Source organism: Lathyrus oleraceus, chromosome 5 (assembly GCF_024323335.1).
Source record: "Lathyrus oleraceus cultivar Zhongwan6 chromosome 5, CAAS_Psat_ZW6_1.0, whole genome shotgun sequence".
NCBI lineage: Eukaryota > Viridiplantae > Streptophyta > Magnoliopsida > Fabales > Fabaceae > Lathyrus > Lathyrus oleraceus.
In genome coordinates, this window is record NC_066583.1 from 593686453 (window position 1) to 593710504 (window position 24052).

Here is a 24052-nt window from a genome sequence, read left to right on the forward strand (position 1 = left end):
CTTCACAAGATTTGTGTAAACTGGACCATAGAGACGTTGAAAGTAGTTACCCCAACCTTGTTTGTTGAGTTCTTTAGTGAGGTCTATGCCATTCCTTTTCATATTGTCAAAATCCACCAAGGATTCACATAAAACTTCCAGTTTTTCAAATGGCGTTGCAAGATGGATATGAGGCTCACGATCGAGAATGTGAGGCTCCTTGTAGATTGGTGTTGTGACTACGCCTGTAACCGTTGGGTTGCTTGAGCTTTGAACTTGTTCGCTTGAACCCATTTGTTGAGAGAAGTTGTACACAGCTTGTTTTTGAGCATCCATGATGTTGTTGAAGAACCGAGATGAAGATGAAGACTGCTTGCAGAAATGCTTGAGAGAACTGAGGTTTTAAGGGTGCATGAGAGTGAAAAGTGTGCAATGTGTGAAATGAATGTGTTTAAATACCCAAATTAGGGCGCATGCAAAACGACACACAAATCAGAGTTTTAGCACAAAAACCAAGTTAGCACGTTTAGAGGGAAAAATGATTACAGCTCATAAATGATGTCTAATCCCAATAGCTAGTACACGGCTCGAGGAGATCTCAAGAGACTGTTCCTTGATTACTGCTAGACAGCTGTCTAGAAGTTCCAAGGTCAGACGCAAGGTACTCCACGTGTTTGCTTTATCTGATCTTCAGGAATACTAAAAGATTGGTTCCTGGAGAATTCTAACTCAGATAGCTTCTAACTTGGTAGGAGCATCAGAGTCAGAGGCAGAATCCATTGTGTTTACATTAGAGTCTCATTTAACAACCTCAGAGGCACATTTTATTCAGGGCAGTTTTGAATGTTCAGATTTTCTAAGATAAAGAGGAATCTATCTTCAGCTAAGGGTTTAGTAAAGATATCGGCCCATTGATGATCTGTATCAATGAATTTCAATGTTACTACCCATTTCTGAACATAGTCTCTGATAAAATGATGTTTTATTTCAATGTGCTTAGCTCTGGAGTGTAAAATAGGATTCTTACTTAAACAAATAGCAACAGTATTATCACAAAAGATAGGAATGTTACTCTCGAAGATTTGCAGATCGTCTAACTGATTCTTCATCCAGAGCATCTGAGTAGTGCACAGTGATGCTGAGATGTATTCTGCTTCTGCAGTGGACAGGGCTATGGTTGATTGTCTTTTGCTGGCCCACGATATCAGATTGTTTCCCAAGAGCTGACAATTTCCAGATGTGCTTTTTCGTTCCAATCTGTCTCCTGCGTAATCTGCATCACAAAAGCCAGATAGTCTATACTCTAATGTTTTCTCATACATCAGGCCCAGGTTAGGAGTTCCTTTCAGATATTTGAGAATTCTCTTAACTGCTGTTAAGTGAGTTTCTCTAGGATCTGATTGAAATCTGGCACAGAGACAAACACTAAATAGAATATCAGGGCAAGTAGCAGTCAGATAGAGAAGGGAGCCTATCATACCACGATAGAGCTTCTGACAAACCTTTTTACTGACTTCTTCCTTTTCAAGAATGCGGGTTGGATGCATGGGAGTCTTTGCAGAATTGCATTCAACCATATCAAATTTCTTCAGAACGTCTTTTATGTATTTGCTTTGATGAACGTACGTGACTTCTGAAGTTTGGTTTATTTGAATTCCTAGAAAGAACTTTAGTTCTTGCATTAAGCTCATTTCAAATTCTGCCTGCATTAGCTCAGAGAATTCTTGACATACAGAGGCGTTAGCTGAACCAAAAATGATATCATCAACGTATATCTGGCATATCATGAGATCATTATTAAGGTTTTTACAGAAGAGTGTGGAGTCAACTTTCCCTCTGATAAAATTATGTCCAGAAGAAAATTACTTAATCGTTCATACCAAGCTCTGGGAGCTTGTTTAAGTCCATATAAAGATTTCTTAAGTTTAAAAATATGTTCTGGATAATTTGGATTTTCAAAACCTGGAGGTTGGTTGACATACACTTCTTCTGATATATAACCATTAAGGAATGCGCTCTTGACATCCATTTGATACAATTTGATAGAGTGATTTATAGCGAATGATACAAGTAAGCGAATAGATTCTAACCTGGAAACTGGAGCAAAGGTTTCATTGTAGTCAATACCTTCTTGTTGACTGTAACCTTGAGCCACCAGTCGAGCTTTGTTTCTGACAACTTCTCCTTTCTCATTCAGCTTGTTTCTGAACACCCGTCTGGTTCCGATAACGTGAGTGCCTCTGGGCTTAGGAACAAGATCCCAGATGTCGTTCTTTGTGAATTGATCTAGCTCTTCTTGCATGGTTAGAACCCAGTCGCTATCCTGAAGTGCCTCATCACAGGACGTAGGCTCGATCAAAGATACTAGTCCCAGAGGAGTTTCTTCAGAGGTCTTGAAGGTAGACCTAGTTCGGACAGGTTCGTCCTTATTTCCCAGAATCAACTCTTCAGATATATTGAGGCGACTTTTAGCTTTCTTTGGGATTACTGGGGAGTTAGTTCCTTCTGAAGTTTGAATGGTAGTTTCTTCTGAAGCTTCAATCTTCTCGTCAGATCCTGCAAGAGTGATCTCCAAATCTGCAAATTTCTCAACAAGCTTTGACTTTTCAGGGTCAAGCTTATCATCAAATCTGACATGAATTGATTCTTCCACAATTTTGGTTTCTGTATTGTATACTCTGTAGCCTTTAGAGCGTTATGAGTATCCTAACATAATACCTTTTTGTGCTTTGGAACCAAACTTGTTCAGATGTTCCTTAGTATTTAAGATAAAACAAGGACATCCAAAAGGATGAAAATATGAAATGTTTGGTTTTCTTCCTTTACACAGTTCATAGGTAGTTTTTTCCAGAATAGGTCTTATGGAGATTCTATTCTGAATGTAACACGTTGTATTTACAGCTTCGGCCCAAAAGTGCTTAGCCACATTTGTTTCATTGATCATAGTTCTGGCCATCTCTTGGAGTGTTCTATTCTTCCTCTCTACAACTCCATTTTATTGTGGAGTTCTAGGGCAGGAGAAATCATGGGATATTCCATTAGAGTCAAATAATTCGTCAAAAAATTTGTTTTCAAATTCCCCACCATGATCACTTCTGACTCTTACAATTTCAGAGTCAAATTCTTTTTGCACTTTGGAACAAAAGCTAGTGAATAAAGAGTGAGACTCACTCTTGTGCTTTAGGAATTTTACCCATGTCCAGCGACTGAAATCATCAACAATGACTAATCCATACTTCTTTCCATTGACTGATGCTGTTTTCACAGGACCAAATAAATCAATGTGAAGAAGTTCTAGAGGCTTAGAGGTAGAAACAATATTTTTCTTTTTGAAAGATGTTTTTGAAAAATTTCCTTTCTGACATGCTTCACACAGAGCATCTGAAGAGAACTTCAGTTTAGGTAGGCCTCTGACTAACTCGAGTTTATTTAGCTGAGATAATTTTCTCATGCTAATGTGGCCCAAGCGTCTATGCCATACCCATTGCTCTTCGTGAACAGACATCAGACATTTCACATTTTGTTCTTTTAAATCAGAAAGATTTATTTTATAAATATTGTTTTTCCTCTTGCATGTGAATATGACAGAACCATTGTTTTGATTTATGGCTTTACATGTTTTTTGATTAAAGATTACATCATAACCGTTATCACTTAATTGACTTATGGATAACAGGTTATGCATTAATCCTTCTACATATAGGACATCAAATATAGAGGGAAGAGTACCATTACCAATAGTTCCGGAGCCTCTGATCCTTCCTTTCTGATCTCCTCCGAAACCTACGAATCCAGCATCTTTAAGTTCCAGGCTTTAGAACATAGACTTTCTTCCCGTCATGTGTCGCGAGCATCCAGAGTCCAGGTACCATGACTGGTGTTTGAACTTTGCTGCATAAGATATCTGCAACATAAACAATCTTATCCTTTGATACCCAGAGTCTTTTGGGTCCTTTGTGATTAGTTTTCCCAGAGCTTCTTAACACTTTGGGTTTTCTAGCATTATCAAATTTTTGCTCTTGTGTGTGTGTGTAGTGATATGAGAATGGAGATTTAGGTTGGTCATTAGTAGAAGTTTTATCTTCACTAGGATCATACCCAATTCCTCTTCTATTGTTTTGACTGACTCCATAAATCATGGATGCCATAATACTCCTCCCTATCCCATTTTTCAGAAACTTTTGAAAAGCTTTTTCATATTTATAAATTATTGTGTTTGAAGTTTGTGGAGCTTGAGATAACGCTTCTTCAAGTTTTGAGCAATTTTTCTTTGTTGCATCTCTTTGTAATGTCAAGGATCTATTTTCATCTTTTAATTCTAAGATTGTTATCTCAAGTTTTCCACATTCTTCTAATGTTTCTTCAAGAACGCCTTTTACAACTTTAAATCTTTGTTTTAGTTTCTGATATGAGCTGAGAGTTTCAGACAGACATGATTCTAGGTCAGATCGAGAGAGTTCAGAAAATACCTCTTCTGATTCAGATTCTTCATCTGAGGTGTTCTTGGATGTGGTAGCCATCAGTGCTACATTAGCCTGTTCATCAAAGTCTGATTCTGATGAGTCAGATTCACTGTCATCCCAGGTAGCCATCAGTCCCTTTTTGGTTCTGAGGGAATTTTTCTTGAAGTTCTCTCTTCTGGAACTGTCTTTCTTTAACTTTGGACATTCGTTCCTGTAGTGACCTATTTCTTTACATTCATAACAAGTAATATCTTTGTTAGTTTTACCTTTTGAGGTTGATTCTGATCGATCCCCTCTGGGTCTTGGTCTTCTGAAGTTATTATTCCTCTTTTTCCAGAGTTGTTTTACTCTTCTGGTCAGGAGGGATAATTCTTCTTCATCATCAAAATCTTCCTGTTCAGAGTCATCAGCATCTTCTGTTTCGGCCTGGAAAGCTTTGTTTCTGTCAGACTTGCGCCTTTCAAATATGGACTTTAATGCTACAAACTTGTTCTTCTTTTGAGGCTCATCTTCCTCCAGTTCTATCTCATGACTTCTGAGTGAACTGACAAGCTCTTCAAGGCTGATGTTGTTCAGATCCTTTGAAAGCTTTAAGGCTGTGACCATGGGTCTCCACTTCTTTAGCAAGCTTCTGACTATCTTTTTGACATGGTCTGCAGTTGTGTATCCTTTGTCTAGTACTTTGAGACCTGCAATAAGAGTTTGGAATCTAGAGAACATTACCTCTACGGCTTCATCCTCCTCCATTTTGAAGGCTTCATATTTCTGGATTAGAGCCAGAGCCTTTGTTTCTTTGACCTGAGAGTTTCCTTCAGGAGTCATCCTCAGGGAGTCGAGTATATCTTTAGCAGTTTCCCTGTTGGTGATTTTTTCATACTCATTGTAAGATATGGCATTGAGAAGTATCGTTCTGGCTTTGTGATGATTCTTGAATTCGTGCTTCTGATCATCTGTCATTTTACTTCTGGGAACGGCAACTCCAGCATCTGTTACAGGAGTTTTGTATCCATCTGTGACAATGTCCCAAAGATCAGCGTCATAGCCCAAAAAGAAACTTTCAATTCTATCTTTCCAGTAATCGAATTTCTCTCAATCAAAGACTAAAGGCTTAGCGTTGTAACTGTCTCATTCACTTGTGTTGGCCATAGTTTTTCTCGTTCTGGATCTCTCTACACTGTTAAGTGTTTGATTAGAAAATCAATAACAGAGCCGAAGCTCTGATACCAATTGAAGGTGAGAAAAACAAGAAAGGGGGGTTTGAATTGTTTTGGAAAATAAGAGCTTTTGCAAAATAATAACTCACAGAATTTTATACTGGTTCGCTTATAACACAAAGCTACTCCAGTCCACCCGGCCAAGGTGATTTCGCCTTCAAAAAGGACTTAATCCACTAATCTTGAAATATTATTACAACCAATCGTCTAAGAGAAAGATCTCTTAGTCCTCCCAAGTATACAGACTACACAGAGTCACTTGAGGAACAAAATCAACTTATCAAAAGGAATTGTAATCTAAAGTGCTTCTAAGATTAAGCAAATATTACGGCAAATAGAGCAAGCAAGTGTTTTCACGTATGAGCAACAACTCGTGAAAAATTAAGAGAGAAGGTAGAGAATTTTCTGTGCGTTCAGGTGTGTCTCTCACTGAAGTATGTTGTCCTTTATATAGTGGTGAAAGGACCGTTGGAGTGATGACAGAATATTGGTCTTTGATGAGTATTCAATGCCATTACTTCTGTGTTTCTTCCCATAACCAATTTGTCTTCCTGAATAACTTCTTTCCAAATATACTTTCTTTCCATCTGAAGTTGTTGTTTCCGTTACTCTTTCTGGATTTGGGGAACCTTCATCAGAGTCTTCGTTATCTTTGTCAATCGGAGATTGCGTTGAAGTTACATCAGAGCTTCTAAGAGTCCTGGTCTTTTAGATCATCAGAGTTGAGTCCATTGGAGGTTAGAGCTTCTGGTATTCTGCTGTCTTGTTTTGCTTAGAGTCAGAACTTCTAGAGCGCACTTCTTCTTCAGATACTTCTGATCTTCTAGTTCTTTGTATCTGATTAGAGTTTGTACCTGATAAAGCGATCAGATTCCTTTGTTCTTGTTCAGAGTCCTGCACACTTAGAGAAATTTCGTTAGGGTGCCATTTTTGGTTTCATCCTTTGTTATCATCAAAATCCTGGAATCTATTGTTGAACTAATTTTGTTCTTACAGAATGGACATGTATATTCATTAAGTAAGACATGGTTTAGACATAACATCAACTTAATCATGAAAATAAGTTAAGGCATGCATGTTAAGGTTCAATATGATCACAATCAAAGGTTCAACATCATACGAAAAGTTTGAACATGTAAGCATACAAGTCATACAAAGACATGTTATTACAAGTTTAAAGCATTTGTTAACACATAAACAAAGACAACCACAAGGGAGCACATGCAAACAAAGGTTCAACAATACATGGAATAATGACATATGAATCATGGATCAATTGAAAAATAAGCACACAAAAGTTCATGTCATATTAACAAAAGTTCAAAGCACATAAACATGTAAACATACATTAAAGTAAGTCAAAGTTAGGTCAAAACCAAGAGCATTATATTAACAACGTCAAAAAAAATTCATATATGATGCACAACATTCATACAAGTCATGGTGATCAAGAAAAATTAAAGTATCAACCAAAGAATGTCATTTGAAACTCTAAAGCAATCCTAAAAAGGTACCAACTTTAGACAAATATAAGTATGTGAAAAATATATTAATTATGTGATTTCTTTTCACCATCATAAAATAGATAAAATTATGAACACATAGCAAAAAGAGTGGCTCAAAAAGGCTTAGGGATCATCAAGTTATGAGTCTTTGAAGTTATGAAAAATAACAAAAACTAAATAGGAAAAAATAATGAATAAAAATGGGTCTAGGGTGAGGGGGATTCAAACCCCATACCTTTTGCACATAAAAAGCCTTAACACACACACTCTAACCGCTGGGGCGGTGATACATCCATTAAATTATTTACAAAAATTATTATATATAATAAAACGATTCTAGAAACTGGAAAATGACATCAACTCATCATCTTCTTCCTCATGTTCTTGCATGTTTCTTTCAATTTTTTTCAAACTTCCAACAACCATAACTCTCTCAATTTTCCATGAAATTAAAAACTGTAAGAACCTAAATTGATCTATTTTTCGCAAGGAATCTAATGGTATCATTATCTCATCCTAAAACTCAATGTATAAAGCATGTCAAGGAAAAAAACCAGAACTGCACTTTTAATTTCCAAACAATAAAATCTCAATGCATGAGCATGGTATAATGCATACAGTAGCAAACATACAACAAACACACTATGTACTACATTTTTACTTTAATAAATATTCAAGAATTATGCATGAATAAGAGTTTTCAAGTGTAAGTGTACTTACCTATTGGAGAAAGTCCAATGCTTCTTCTTAGCTACTACAAAGATAAGAGAGAGATTCTACCAGCCTTGTTGATCCTTGAGGATAATGTTTGAACAATGAGAATGACTAGAAACAACTTGTATCATCTCACACAAATATTCTTGCAAAATGAATAAGTGAAATTGTGAATGATAAAATAGAGGCTACAGAACTTGTTCAAGTGATTAAACAAGCTCTAAATGGTGTCTAGAGATGATTTGTGGTGTTTGTTTGGAAGTTACACGTGGAGAATAAGTTTGGTTAGAGAACTTGCAAAAATAGTGTGTTTTTGCAAATTCTAATGGAATGGGAGTTTGATGAAGTGTTGACGGGTAATTGTTGTATTTTGAGGCTTAAGGGATCCCTCTATTTATAGGAAAAGAGTGAGGATTGGAACTGGTTAGAAACAAAAGTTGTGAAGTTATGGTCTCTTCAAGGAGTTTGTCAAATTTCCCTATCCTCTACAAGGTTTCTTCTGATCTCTTAAGATTGTTTGTGATTTTTAGGGACAAGTTGCAAGGGTGAAAGAGTCAGTTGTTGGCATAAAGCTTGCTTTATCAAACTAATAATGTGACCTTTTGCAAATTCACCCATAAATGGTATAATGCAATGGACAAAACCTCAATTCCTTGTGTAATGCACTTAGGATTCTAATAAATATATGATTATGGAGAGATTTATACACAAGAGGACCTGCAATCAAGAGATTTTCACATTTGAAATGGTTTTCCTAAAAAAATTCATCATGAACATGACTTTTAATTCAAGTTTGGAACCCTAACTTCCCATTTTCGCAACTCATAGATCATGCATGGAAAAAAATGTACTTGTACTTTTTGAAAAGCCCCAGACATGCTCTACAACTTTCATGTTTTGAGTTTTTACTGAATCAAAGTGGATCATGATGAAAACTGGTTGTAAAGTTTATCACTTTTTAGGGATCAAAGCTGACTTGAAAATTTACCAAGTGTTTCAACTTGAGACACCAACTGTATAGCCTCATAACTCAAAATCCTTGCACTTTTAGGGAATCGACCCTCTAAGACAAAGTTGAAGTATGGAATAAGAGCTTTCGTTTTTTCTTTGGAGCAAAGAAAATGGCTTCTCGGATTGGAATTTATGGCTTGAGAAAGTAGTGCACTACATGAAATTTGGATACTTAGTGAAATTTTCAATGTTTTCAAGATTGCTCTTTTTGCAAGTAACCTCATTTATCTTGATTTTTCTTGATTGAATTCATCAATTAAGAATATAATCATGAAATTTAATTTGAGAGGTCCATATTTGATCATAAATCTCAAAAGTCAAAGGTTTGACTTTGTAGTGCATTGATTGTGTATCAGATGAATTTGAATTTCTTGATCTTAAATGAATTCAAACTCTTGAGACAATTTAACATCATGGATGGTCTATAAGGATGTACTTTAGTGTGTTGAGTCATGTCTCAAGGCTTGATACCATGTCTTGATCAAAATTCTCAAATGAAATTGAATGTTGCTGAGAAACCCTAATTAGTGAACCATATGAAAGTGAAGCTTGATGCACTTGTGATTAGGCCACAATACCCTTATTTGTTGATGGAGAGAGATCTCTTGAATGTATGAGAACTTTATTTATTGATGATCAATGCAAAACTTTGACTGATCAATCCTTTGAGCTCTTTAAGGGAAACCCTAATTCACATATGAAACAAACCAGACATATCTTGATCTTAAGGTTAGCTATGCATGAATGATGTCTAGAATGAAAATGTTTATGAAATCTAGCGGTAAAATTTGGGGTGTGACAGTTTCCCATATTTAAATAACTTTGCCAATAGGCATGAGTGATGATAATACTCATGAAATCAGGGTGAAAGGTATTTACATATAGAAATAACCGGAAATTTTTCCCTTAGATGCAATGGCATGCTATGCTATGGACAAACAAACTCTCTTTTTGGTATATATATTTTTTGATCTACTGGGGATATGATGTAAAATGCAATGAATTCTAGCATGATGATTTATGATGAATGATGAATATGATATGTAGGAAATGATGGAGATAAAGTATAATGTCAATGACCATGAGCAACATTTCACTAGGGATAACATGTACTGGGAAAAAACAAGTTGGGGAATTTTCAAAGTAGTTGATCACCATGTTCATGCATGACCCGATGACATTGAGAATAACAAGATATAAACAAACTGGAAATAAGTGATTGATAATCAGGTGCAAGCATGATCGGATGACACTAAAAATAGCAAAATTGGAAGTATTCAAAGTGATTAATCAACATGTTCAAACATGACCGGTTGACACTAAAAATAGATAACTGGAAGTATTTAAAGTGATTGATCAACAGGTTCAAGCATGACCAGTTGACACTTAGAAATATCCTCATTGGAGTTTTCAAACAAGATAAAACATCCAATCCTCTGGAAATTCCTTACGATGAAGAGTTCAAACATGACCTTCAGGAACCATCAGGAAGAATACATGGTAATTAAAATCTTCTGTATGTGCCAAATCAGATTGGACTTTATACCGCAAGCAAAGGTATCACGACCAGCTTCTAGCGGATTTAATACCAGCAACAACTGGACTTTAACAATGATGCCAACAATAATTGAACTTTCAAAGTAGAATGCCAACAACAACTGGACTTCAAGGGGAATGTTGGGGTCAACCAATTGGACTTTCACAGGGGACACCAATAACTTATTGGAAAAAAACGTTGGTCATGTCCAAACTGTGAGGTACCAACAACAATTGGATTTTCAACTGGAGTGCCAGTAATAGCTGGACTTTTGGAGTTAGAAGAATGACAATTAAGAACAAGGATTTAGATTAAATGTAAAATGCACATGATTGAGCATGATGTGAATGATCATGATATGTAAATGTTGACTCTGGAGAGACAAAGAGTTTTGTGGAGACTTAAATGGGGAATACATCCATAACACTAGTAACTTAAATAAGTATCACAAAAGGGACACTAGGGAGATCCTCAAACTTGAGAGTTGCACACAATTGAAGGATTTATCCAAGAGTGCTTGTCAGTTTAGACTTCAATGGGGTTTTTTATAATGATAGTGTAAAAGTGCTTCTGCAACCTTGAGACTTATTGGGGAGACAAAGATTTCCCTTTCAATGTTTCCATATGTCAAAGAAAAATTATGTTTTTCAAAACTTTTTCTTTTCAAAACCCTTTCATTTTCAAAAATCATTATTAACAAACAAATGAGGTTTTGCATAACAAGGAAAGGTAAGAGAAGTACAAATGACAAAATTGATAGGAAAAGTTTTTTTTTCAAGAATGGTAGCTTGCAAGTGGAAAAAGCTCCATGGAGTATTACATTTCGAAGATGGAAATAGGGAAAGGTTTACATTGAATCCAATAACCACTATTATCCCTAATAACTAAGATTTTACCAAAACTTTGCTTCTGATGAGAGAAGCTGGATTGATCTTCAACTTTGATTCTTTAGTAATGGTAAACACCATCTGATACAGTCAAATGCCTTTTGTCCCTAATTTTTGCCTGAACCGCCCTTTCGAGTTTTCAATCCACCGGGACGCTCTTTTTTGCCTAAGCCGCCCTTTCGGGTTTTCAACTTAGCGAGCTTTCATTTTTTTTACCCTTAACTTTTTCCTGGATTTCCTTCATAGGTTATGATCCACCGGGATACCCATTTTTGCCTTAGTCGCCTTTTTAGGTTTTCAACTTAGCAGGTTTTATTTCAGCATAATATTTTTTGACTGCATCAGAGTTCACAGGGTGTGCAAGCTCTTCACCATCCATAGTTTTGAGAACCAAGGAACCTCCGGAGAATTCTTTCTTAACAATATATGGGCCTTCATATTTGGGACTCCACTTTCCACACATGTCCTTGTGTACTGCCAAGATCTTCTTGAGTACGAGATCTCCTTCTTGGAACTCACGAAGACGGATTTTTTTCAAATGCTCTCTTGATCCGCTTCTGGTACAACTGACCATGGAAAATAGCAGTCATTCTATTCTCATCAATGAGGTTCAATTGGTCATATCTATTATGGATCCATTCAGATTTTTCTAGCTTGGTCTCCATCAAGACTCTCAAGGATGGTATCTCAACTTCAATTGGGAGAACTACATTCATCTCATACACTAGAGAGAAAGGGGTTGCCCCTATTTAAGTTCGAATTAAGGTTCTGTGTCCATGCAAAGCAAAGGGTAACATTTCATGCCATTCTTTGTAAGTTCTCACCATCTTTTGCAGGATTTTCTTGATATTCTTATTTGCAGCTTCAACAGCTCCATTCATCTTCAGACGATACGGAGAAGAGTTGTGATGTTCAATCTTGAAGGTCTGACATAACTCTTTCTTTTTTTGTTGTTCAAATTTGTCCCTTTATCCGTGATAATTCTGCTTGGAACTCCATAGCGATAGATAATCTGGTTCTTGATGAAGCGAACAACCACTTGTTTCGTCACGTTGGCGTAGTACGCAACTTCTACCCATTTGATGAGGTAGTCAATTGCAACCAAGATGAAACGGTGACCATTCGCAGATTTAGGCTTAATTTCCCCAATCATATCAATGCCCCACATTGTGAAAGGCCAAGGTGATGATAGAACATTCAACAGTGTCAGAGGCACGTGCACCTTGTCAGCATAGATTTGACATTTGTGACATTTTCTGGCATAGTTCAAACAATCAGACTCCATGGTCAACCAATAATAACCAACTCTCAAGATCTTCCTAGACATGGCATGTCCATTGGCGCTTGTTGATAAGTTGTAACATTGGGTGTTGTTTGAAAGATTGGAACTCCTTGAGTCAACTGATACACTGGGACTTGTTGATTGAAAGTTGGTGTAATAGCTGCTACATACGTCTGTTGAGCAAATTGTGGTTGTTGAACATACTGTTGTTGAACATACTATTGTTGAGCAAAAGATTGTTGCTTTTTCCAAGACTGATTCTTTCTTCTACTACCCATCACTGCATTTGTTTCTCCTTCCTTTTTCTTATGGAAACTGCTAGAGAATTTCTTGGTATTGTTGTTGTTGTTGGAATCACTAGCTGCAATAATCATCTTGCCATTTTTTAAGCCAAGTTCCACTTTGATACCCACGACCACCAAGTTAGAAAAACTTGTAGTCACGCTACCCACCATCCTTTCAAAAAAATTTGGTTGCACTGTGTCGACGAACCAATTTGCCAATTCTTTTTCAGTTAATGGAGGTTCCACTTGAGATGTAGTCTCTCTCCACCGTTGTGCATATTCTTTAAAGGATTCAGAATCTTTTTGTGACATGCCCAATAATTTCCTTCTATCAGGAGATAGATCCATGTTGTACTTGTATTGTTTGATGAAAGCATCAGACAAATCTTGGAAACAACGGATGCGAGTCTGATCAAGGGTCAAGTACCATTTGGAAGAGGAACCTTTCAAACTGTCTTGGAAACGGTGGATCATGAGTTTGTCATTGTCCACATGAGCTGCCATATTTCTATAGTACATGATGAGATGACTTTTGGGACAAGTAGCTCCTTCATATTGATCAAGGTTGGGTGTCTTGAATTTTGTGGGGATCACCAATCCAGATACAAGGCACATTTCTCTGGAAGCAGCACCAAAGATATGATCACCTTCCATTGCTCTCAGCCTTTTCTCAATAGTTTTAACATTTTCTCTTAGCTTTTCATGTCTTTCATCACCTTCTTCAGACATACCAGGTATATCATACACTTGTTGATGATCATTGAAGTACGGTTGAACTCGAGTGTGCATGGTAGTGGGTGCAAAAGTCAGAATCACTTGATTAAATTCAGTAGTTAGTGGAACTGTATGTTGAGTGGACTGTCCTTGAGGAGGCACAAAACCATACAGAAGACCAAAGGGAGGCCAAATTGTTGGAGTAGTAACTACTGGTTGAGGATTAATCACTGGATTGACGATCTTAGAGACAATTGTGGGTTGAGTATCCATCTTTGCACGTATTAGTTGCAACATCTCCATGATTTGACCTATATTCCCACATAGATCGGTAAGCTCTTCATTGAATCTTTCCATCTCTTGCTCTTGCTCATCCATTCTACGTCGGACTTGAGCTCTGGTGTTGTACTGGTGTGAGGGTCTCAGTGTGGAAACTATTGGAGAAGAAATGTCGGGAATGAGTTTTTATTTTGACAAAATAAATGAAAGTGTGATGACATATGCATGAATGCAATGAAAATTCGAATTTTAAAAGTTTCAAGGAACTTAAGAGATAATTGCAAACATCAAAACAAAAATAAAAATGGTCAAAAGAAACTCGTTTCATTAATCAGAGAGAGATACAAAGTTTGAGTACACTTTCAAAAGTTCTAAACAAATCTAAATAAAGTCCTAAGGAGATTCCCCTAGTAGCCTCAAGTTGAGCTTCTTAATTTATTCTTCCACCTTAGCCTTCTCGAGCACAAGCTTGTCCATGATCAACTTCCAAGGAGCACCTGACTGAACGCCATAAGAAAATATATCCTCTTGCACCTTCTTCTTCTTGTTGGAGAGATCTTCTTCATTCTTCATGTTCCATTGCCTTTTAATTTCTTCATCCTCATTGTTGATGATTTGATACTTGTTCTTCCAAGCGTCCCTTTCTCGCTGCGCTTTGGTCAAAGCAATCTTCACCTTCTCTGCATCAGTTATGAAGATATAGGTAGGCTTTTTTCAGCTAAAGGCAAAGGCTCTTGTCGAGAATAAGGAATTTTCAAGATGATGGCCCTATCTTGCACCCATTTAAGATAAGGTTCTAAGGAGACACAATTTGTCTTCCCCAAGACTTTCTTTTCTAGCTTATGAACATGGCGCCAAACATGCATAATCTTCTCTTTGAGCACTTGCAATCTTCACATTCCTTAAAGAACAAACCCTCCAAGTGAATATTCTTTGGCTTATCTATCATTGGATAACCGAGTTAACGAAGAGCTAAGATTGGGTTGTAACTGATGCCTCCTTTTGTACCAAGAAGAGGTACATTAGAAAATCCTCCACAACTATCAATGATATTAACTCCATCATAGTCACGACTATACCAAACAATATCTGAATGTGTGAGCGACATAATCTTTTGTGACCATAAAAGACCATCTTTAAGATCCCAAAAAGCATGAGACCTAGGCAAGTGAGAAATAAACCACTTGTACAACATAAGCATGCAACATGTAATCATTACTCTACTATAAGAATTCCTCATATGAACAGAATGATAGGCATCAACAAGCAAAGTAGGAACTAGATTTCCTATTAAGAAGATCTTGATGGAATCCATGGCAACAAAGTCATCAAAACTAGGAAATACGAACAATCCATAGATAAGTAGAGCAAAAATAGCCTTAAACGTATCCACACTCCTCATTCTAGCAAAATACTGAGCTTTGTTCATTAGAAACTTAGCTATCAAACCAAGCATTTTTCCTTTTGTGGTCATGTGATCCCTTATCTCTGACATCTTCAAGTGAGGAGCCTTTGCAATGTCTTGATCTTTGGGATCTTCCTCCAAATCAAAAAATGGATCTTGACTAGAAATAGGAACACTAAGCAAATGAGAGTATTCTTCAAGTGTTGGCATAAGCTGATACTCGGGGAAAGTGAAACAGTGATACACGGGATCATAAAACTGAATCAAAGTAGAAAGAACTCCATCTTCCATGTTGATCCTTAAAAGAGAGAGAAAATGTCCATATCTTTTGCTGAAAGCCTTTGTGTCAACAACCAAAGATCCCAATGTCCTTAGGTCTTCTAACTTAGGACTCTTGAAAGTGTACTTTTGAGTCTTTTTCCTTCCAAAATCCATGATAAACCTAATTTTTGCAACAAAAGTTCCTAAGTTCCTTAAAAACTTTGTTAAAAAAACGATGTTTATGATGCATGGATGCATGAATGCACAAACACGCAAACACACAAACAAGGGCCACACACAAATAGGGTTCAAAGGTTCGACATCGCGAGCATAAGGCCATGGGTCTAACCATCCCAAATGTACTATGGGTTTATTTTGTACCTGTACAACGGGTTCTACAAAGGTTCCCAAAAATCATTGACCCATCTTTCGAATATTATCAACATGCCAATTACTCAGGAGTTAATAATATTCTCAAGAGAATCTCATTTGAGTGTAGTATCGCGTATCAACTATTTCGGATTTACACCTTCATAGTCATCGCACTACATCCTAAAGACCAAGTGGGGTAAAGGGGGTTACTAAGGTCCTCAGCTTCTCAGGTTACCCAAATCAATATAGTATGTGTTTTCATAATTTCTTGATCAACAATACTAATTATAAAGGGAACCTCCACATGAGTGGTGGATTCTCAAGTCAGCTTGTTCGGAATTAAACTCCCTAAATGCCTTCTAGACTATACCACATCCTATCTTATTTGTGTACACTTACGTCCGGGTTAGGACTTAACTCACCACACAATGGATAATCCAAAACAAAGATCCAAACAAACAAGGAATACAACTAATAATAACAACACAAATATAATCAAAATAGGCTTAACCCTTTTACAGTGTCTCCCCAGTGAAGTCCCCATTTCTGTCGCGGTGAGAATCGGATATCAAGCTATTGTATTAACTTGAATCACAAAATGTTGAAATGTTCACCACCGAACTTTAATTTATCTAAGGGAAAGGTAAAAGATCGAATAAAACCCTAATTGTGCAGTGTAAAAACAATGCGAAAAGATCTAAAGTTCGGGGGTTGGTTATGCTAAGGGAAGGTATTAACATCCTCAGTATCTATAGTATCCTATAGAAACCTTTTGAAAGTATTTGTGTTATGCTATTTTTGTTTGCTATTTTTTGGAAATGTTTTATTGGGAAGGACCTAAAGGTTTTATTAAGTTTGCTCTCCAAAACATCGCGGTCATGTGCCTATGTATCCTTATAAGGATGGAATCAGAGCAACCGTAGTTCACCTAAGTAAGGGTGAAAGAACACTTGGTAGTGATCAAGGTTCCAAAGGGGGAAGTAAGTGTTCATAACAAACATACTTACAAGAGTTACAAACTCTTACTTAAATCTATGTTGAAAGTGAGAATGACTCTAACAAAGTCAAAGGGGAACTAGGGATTGCTAAACTACCTATGACATTAAGTCAATAAAGAGGTCTTTCCCTTGGATTTGAGCAAAAAGATAAACAAAATATAAGCAAAACAAAGAAGATGTTCAAGCATGACATCAACAAATATAAGCACATGATAAAGAAGATGTTCAAGCATGACATTAACAAAGATAAACAAATGGTAAAGAAGATGTTCAAGCACGACATCAAGAAGGACAAACAAGGATGAAGAAGGTGTTCAAACATGACATCCACAAAGATAAGAAAATTAAGAAGATGTTCAAGCATGACATCAACAAATATAAGCACATGATAAAGAACGTGTTCAAGCATGACATCAACAAAGATAAACAAATGGTAAAGAAGATGTTCATACATGATATCAACAAAGATATGGAAGCATGACCATAATAATATCAAGCATGGTATGTATACACATATGTACAACATGTGAACATGAACAAAGATACAACAACATCAATCAAAGATGTCTAAAGTTAACATGAATATGAATGACATGGATATATCATCATGAAGAAACAAAGATGAATGACATAACAATTCATGAACATGTATATGGATGTCATAATAAGTATGAATGAATATGTATATGCATTAAGTAAGACATGGTTTAGACATAACATCAACTTAATCATGAAAACAAGTTAAGACATGCATCTTAAGGTTCAATATGATCACAATCAAAGGTTCAACATCATATGAAAAGTTTGAACATGTAAGCATACAAGTCATACAAAGACATGTTATTACAAGTTTAAAACAATTGTAAACACATAAACAAATACAAACACAAGGGGACACATGCACACAAAGGTTCAACAAGACATGAAATAATGACATGTGAATCATGGATTAATGAAAAAATAAGCACACAAAAGTTCATGGCATATTAACCAAAGTTCAAATAACATAAACATGTAAACATACATTAAAGTAAGTCAAACTTAGGTCAAAACCAAGAGGCACATATTAACAACATCAAAAAAAGTTCATATATGATGCACAATATTCATACAAGTCATGGTGATCAAGAAAAATTAAAGTATCAACCAAAGAAGGTCATTTGAAACTCTAAAACAATCCTAAAAAGATACCAACTTTAGACAAATATAAGTATGTGAAAAATATATTAATTCTGTAATTTCTTTTCACCATCATAAAATAGACAAAATTATGAACACATAGCAAAAAGAGTGGCTCAAAAAGGCTTGAGGATCATCAAGTTATGAGTCTTTGAAGTTATGAAAAATAGAAAAAATAAATAGGGAAAAAAATAAAGAATAAAAATTGGTATACAATGAGGGTGATTCGAACCCCATACCTCTTGCACACATAAATCCTAAACAAACACTCTAACCGCTAAAGCGGTGATACATACATTAACTTATTTACAAACATTAGTACATATAATAAAGTGAATCCATAAACTGGAAAATGACATCAACTCATCATCTTCTTTCTCGTGGTCTTGCATGTTTCTTTCAAAAAAATTTCAAACTTCCAACAACCATAACTCTCTCAATTTTCCATGAAATTCAAAACCGTAAGAACCTAAATTTCTATATTTTTTGCAAGGAATCTAATGGTATCATTATCTCATCCTAAAACTCAATGTACAAAGCATGTCAAGGAAAAAACCAGAACTTCACTTTTAATTTCCAAATAATAAAATCTCAATGCATGAGCATGGTATAATGCATATAGTAGCAAACATACAACAAACACACTATATAATATATTTTTACGTCAATAAATATTCAAGAATGATGCATGAACAATAGTTTTCAAGTGTAAGTGCACTTACCTATTGGAGAAAGTCCAATGCTTCTTCTTAGCTAATAAAGAGATAAGAGAGAGATTCTACTAGCCTTGTTGATCCTTGAGGATAATGTTTGAACAATGAGAATGGCCAGAAACAACTTGTATTATCTCACACAAATGTTCTTGCAAAATGAAGAGGTGAAATGGTGAATGATAAAATAGAGGCTACAGAACTTGTTTAAGTGATTAAACAATCTCTAAATGGTGTCTAGAGATGATTTGTGGTGTTTGTTTGGAAGATACACGTGGAGAATAAGTTTGGTTAGAGAACTTGCAAAAATAGTGTATTTTTGAAAATTCTAATGTAATGGGAGTTTGATGAAGTGTTGAGGGGTAATTGTTGTGTTTTGAGACTTAAGGGATCCCTCTGTTTATAGGAAAATAGTGAGGATTGGAACTAGTTAGAAACAAAAGTTGTGAAGTTATGGTTTTGGTTGAGAATGAATGAGAAGTTTGCATGAATTGTTGAGTTTCAAGGAGTTTGTCCTATTTCCTTAGCCTCTACAAGGTTGCTTCTGATCTCTTAAGATTGTTTGTGATCTTTAGGGACACGTTTCAAGGGTGAAAGAGTGAGTTTTTGGCATAAAGCTTGCTTTATAAAAGTAGTAATGTGATCTTTTGCAAATTCACCCATAAGTGGTATAATGCAATGGACAAAACCTCAATTCCTTGTGTAATGCACTTAGGATTCAAATAAACATCTGATTATGGAGAGATTTATACATAAGAGTGTAGGACCCTAATTTTGTCCCTAAGATCCCTCATGGAATCATATCATTTGCTCATTGCATTGCCTCAAGGATCATAGCATGCGTGGCTCCTTAACCCTAGGGTTGGGACTTGTGTGAGTTGGTTTGAGACCCCCAAGTATGCTTGTATTGTATATTATTTCTTTTCTTATTTTGTTTACTAACCAAAAGCACAAAAATATGTCACTAACATCTTTTGTTTTGAAGCTCAAGTAATCATGAGATCCCCTGCTCCTAGGAGGTTCCTATGCTCAATGAAGTGGCTAGATGAAGATGAAAACAAGCATGACAATGGTCCACAAAGTTCCTAATCATCATATATGCCTCCCAAGTATCTCAATTTGCTAATTTGATCAAGATAAACCAAGGGGTTTGAGGATTGTTTCCCAAGGAAACCCTAATTGAACTGTGCTTTGACTGTACCTTGCTCATGAAGCAACCTCAACCTATGATCAAATCCAATCAAGGGAAGTTCTTTTATTCATTATTTTGTACATATATGAGCTTGTGTGAGTATCCTCAATCATTAATTCATCAATATTTGAAGTTTGGCCTTGAGAAGTTGACCAGTCAAGTCATCTGACCAAACTGAGATCCACTGAGACATAACTTTTGATGTGTTTGTCAAATGAAAATGACCCCAAGAGAAACAATGTTATTAAGAACCATATGAACAATGTTCATGTTCATAAAAAAATCCATTTGAAACTTGGAAGGTCATCATTCATTTCAAAACATTATAGATCATTTTGATTGAAACCCCAATTTTAGGTCAACTTCCCAAGGACCTACCTTACTTAATTTTTATGTTTTTGAGGTGAGACCAATTTCATTGGAAATATTAAGATGTCTACTTAAAATGTTATGTTGGACAAAATTTCATAATCCTAAACTAAACACATGTGATAATACAAAACATTATAGGTCACTTTGGACCAAAACCATTGAATTTGAAAAATGTCCAACTTCAAGTGCCCATAACTTTCTCATCAAAAATCCAAATGATGCAAAATTTAAGTCCAATTTGATCATCTTGAAAATATATACAACTTTTATGTTGGAGGTGTTTCCATTTGAGGCTTGCATCATTGAAACAGAAGGGCTTGAAGTTGGTCACTTTTGGGAAATGTTTCAAAGAAAACCTAGACATGTTTTGTACCTCAAACTTCAAGGCCAGTTTTCACAAATTTCCAAACTCTAAATGGATTTTTTCCCAATATAGATTTTGTTCCTTATGTCAAGAGCTTTGCAACCATTACTCACACTACCATGTTTGGATTTTCTACGTGGGACTTTCGAAGAGATGAATGCGTAGGTCCAATTATGCAATTCACTTTGTATCTTCATGCACAAGCCAGTACCATGACAATTGCACGTCCATTTCAACTTCAAATGATATCAGCATTCATTTCTATCCAAGTTTGGGCCTCACATGCTCCTGTACAGGCCCATGCATGGAGGACCCAATGATCATGCACATGAGTATTTCCTCACTTGGCATCAGGTTCAACTATAAATACATGCTCCCCCTCATTCAAATCTCAACCTTATGGTGATCTGAAGCTCTGCTAAAATCAAAACCTAACCTCACTCAAAGGAATTCCAATTTTTGTTTCTCAAATTCAAGCTTGAATTTCAACTTCCTTGGTTGATCTTCAAGTTCCAATTCCTTAGCCTTGCATCCTCATCATCTCAAGATCAAAGTGGAAGCAAGAATTTGAGCAGATCATGTTGTTTAAAGCTGCACTTCAAAGGTTTATCATCTAACAATTTTGATCTAAATCTTGCTCCATGATGTGAATTGCTTGTGTTCAAACTGTTTTCTGAAGTCCTCGAGCAAGAGGCAGACCAGTGGTGGTCTTGATTTCCTAATTTGAGCCATTTCAGTTTGCATATCTTGAATTTCAAGCTCAGATTTCTCACTTAATAGAAACATTGAGCATAATCCAAGGTTACAGGGGTGATGTACATCACCCCAGCTTCATTTTGGTACCACGTTTGCTTATTTTCATTAACTTGCAAAAGCCTGCGCGTGGTGGCCGGAAGTCGTTTGCTGGCCGGAGAAGATGGTGGTTTCCACCACCATCCCCACGCGGATGAACCTGTGCCTTTGGATCTCACTCAAATGATCTAATCGTGGCCGTGTGTTTGGATGACTTGTTTTAAATGTTTTTGTTTCGCGCTTGACTTATGACCATGGTACTCCAGCGCCTCTGAGCCATTGGATGTAGCCACGTCATTTAATGAAACTGATCCAAGGGGTGCGCATTTTTCCTATTTTATTATTTCTGTTTTAATTTCTTTTATTTTCAAAAATTCATAACTATTTTAATTGAAGTCACAAAAATATGAGACCAATGGCAAAGTTTTTCTTGAAAAATCTAGTTTCATAATCTGATTTTTAATTATTTTTGTGACTTTATTTAATATTTTTTGTGAATTATTTTGTTTTTAATAGTTTTTAATTCATTTTAAATACTTTTTGATATCTGAAAATTCCAAAAATATTGTCTTAACACATATGGATCATGATAAGTCTATGAAAAATATTCTCATTAATTTCTTAATTGATTTGAGATTTATTTGAGATTTTAATTCATTTGTGTTATATTTTATTGTTTTTTAATTGATTTTAAATAGTTTCTGTTTTCAAAAAATGTTGAGAAAATTTGTCAAACCTTGTTTGACCATGTTAGACCTATGATAATTCAATTGGACTTTTTGAAGTTGATTTGAATTGAATTTGAGGTTTGACCATATTTTGTCCATTTTAATTTTGCATTTATTTTAATTTCAAAAATACCAAAAAATATGGTTGACCTTGTTGACTTCTAATCTCCATTTCTCTTCTGTTTTATATTGGTTGATGATGATTTGTTTCACATTTGATCATTGTGTTTTGATATTTCATTTGAATTCTCCTTTTATTCTTTCCATTTCAATTCATCTTCATCTCATTTCTTCTTTTTATTTTGGCCAGAGAGTTAATGATTTGTGGTTGGTCTTGACATATGAGAGACTTAACCTTCTTTGATCCAAATCAAACATAACTTGATCAAAGATCAAGTAAGTTGCTTTGTGTCCAAGATAGGTTGCTTCTTGGTTAAGCAAAAAGCCTAAAGTCCATACAAGGTTTCCTTTCTTTTCTTTTGGCATGGTAAGTTGTAGGAGCTTGGCTTACTAGTCATGATCTCTAACTTGTGTATATTTGCCTATAGTTTTATTGACCGGCCTCAGATAGGTGTGACTTCTATATTAGTCCACTTACGATTGCTTAACATAGCGCTAAATTGTCTTATGACACACTAAATTTGACCATTAACTACTAACTTTAATTCAAGCATTTAATTTCTTGCAATTTATTTTAATGCACTTTATTTCTTGCTCATTTATTCATATTGCTTTTTACTTTGCTCACTTGAGCTCATATTTTATGCTTATGTCATTTTTCTTTTGCTCACTTGAGCTCATTATTATATATAAATATATTGTTGCTTTGTGTTTGTTTTGTCTTTGTTTGTGTGAACCTAATGCAAAAAGGAGAAAGGACTTAGAATTAGGACCTTACCTATGCTTAAAGGAGTTCAAGAGCAACTAGCCTCATGCCTTTAGAATGCTAAACTTGTTGAAGAGAAACTAGGCCTCATGCCTTTAGAATGCTAAATCTTAAAGTTGACTTCAAATGACCCTTAATCCAAACTCATTCTTTGTCCATTCCTCTTATTGTGTTGTAAACTTTTTGATTATTTGTTCTTGTGTGATAGGGATTCCATCTTGAGATAGTAAGAAGGACCATTGTCATGAATAGCCAAGTTATAAGAGACAAGCCAAATGGAGATCCCAGGAGCTTGAATGTATATTTGTTTTGATTTCTTGTTGCTTGCTAAGTCCAAAGGAAAGGAGCATCTTGAATCATCTTTATGATTTCAAGAAAGGGAACTCCAAGGGTTTTATCTCTTCTCTCATATTTGTATGCTTTAGGACTAACCCTTCTCTTCTTCTCTCCATTCTAACCCAAGCCAAACTCATTTTGTGCAAACTTTGACATTGTTTTCAAAACTATAAACCTAGGCCATATGCCTTTGATTTTTCAAACTCTTTTCATTAATACTCATTATGAATGAACCTTAAGTCAACTTTGACTTCATTTTGTAAATACTTCTAACTTGTAAATACAACTCACTTCAAGTTTGTTTTTGTGGTTCCAATGGCCACCTTTGTTAAAACCTTTTTTTTTTCATAAACATTAGTCATAGGTTTGAGTTATCATAGTGGTTGATGTAAACCTCACCTTATCCTTAGTGATTGGACTATAAGTCTTCCATACTTATTATAGGGTTAACCCCTCACTAGCATGTTGAAGCCTTCCTCACATGGTGGATTGTTGGTTTAGGTTGAGTTTTCTCCCTTTGATAACAAAAGACCTTAAGGCTTTTGACCAAGCGCAAACTTACTCTAAATGACATTATAAACAACTTTC

At 35.7% G+C, this 24052-nt stretch overlaps 2 protein-coding genes across 2 annotated transcripts; both read right to left on the reverse strand.

Annotated features, from left to right (window-relative positions):
* Positions 1-12810: 12810 nt before the first annotated feature.
* LOC127082284 (uncharacterized) lies at positions 12811-13968 on the reverse strand. The gene has a single exon (XM_051022522.1). The coding sequence runs from the start codon at positions 13966-13968 to the stop codon at positions 12811-12813; it is 1158 nt and encodes a 385-aa protein (XP_050878479.1).
* A 336-nt stretch (positions 13969-14304) lies between these two features.
* Positions 14305-15709, reverse strand: LOC127082285 (uncharacterized). Its single transcript, XM_051022523.1, has 2 exons — positions 14878-15709; positions 14305-14549 (listed from the first exon to the last, which is right to left on the reverse strand). The coding sequence occupies exons 1-2, from the start codon at positions 15707-15709 to the stop codon at positions 14305-14307; spliced, it is 1077 nt and encodes a 358-aa protein (XP_050878480.1).
* Positions 15710-24052: the final 8343 nt, after the last annotated feature.

What these genes read in the sequence shown, in the direction of transcription:
- LOC127082284 (XM_051022522.1), bottom strand. Translation starts at nt 13,968, where the DNA reads ATGGATGAGCAAGAGCAAGAGATGGAAAGATTCAATGAAGAGCTTACC.
- LOC127082285 (XM_051022523.1), bottom strand. Translation starts at nt 15,709, where the DNA reads ATGGATTTTGGAAGGAAAAAGACTCAAAAGTACACTTTCAAGAGTCCT. An exon ending in TTCTAATGTACCTCTTCTTG is followed by an intron (nt 14,550 to 14,877) that starts GTACAAAAGGAG and finishes TAACTGATGCAG; the next exon opens with AGAAGGTGAAGATTGCTTTG.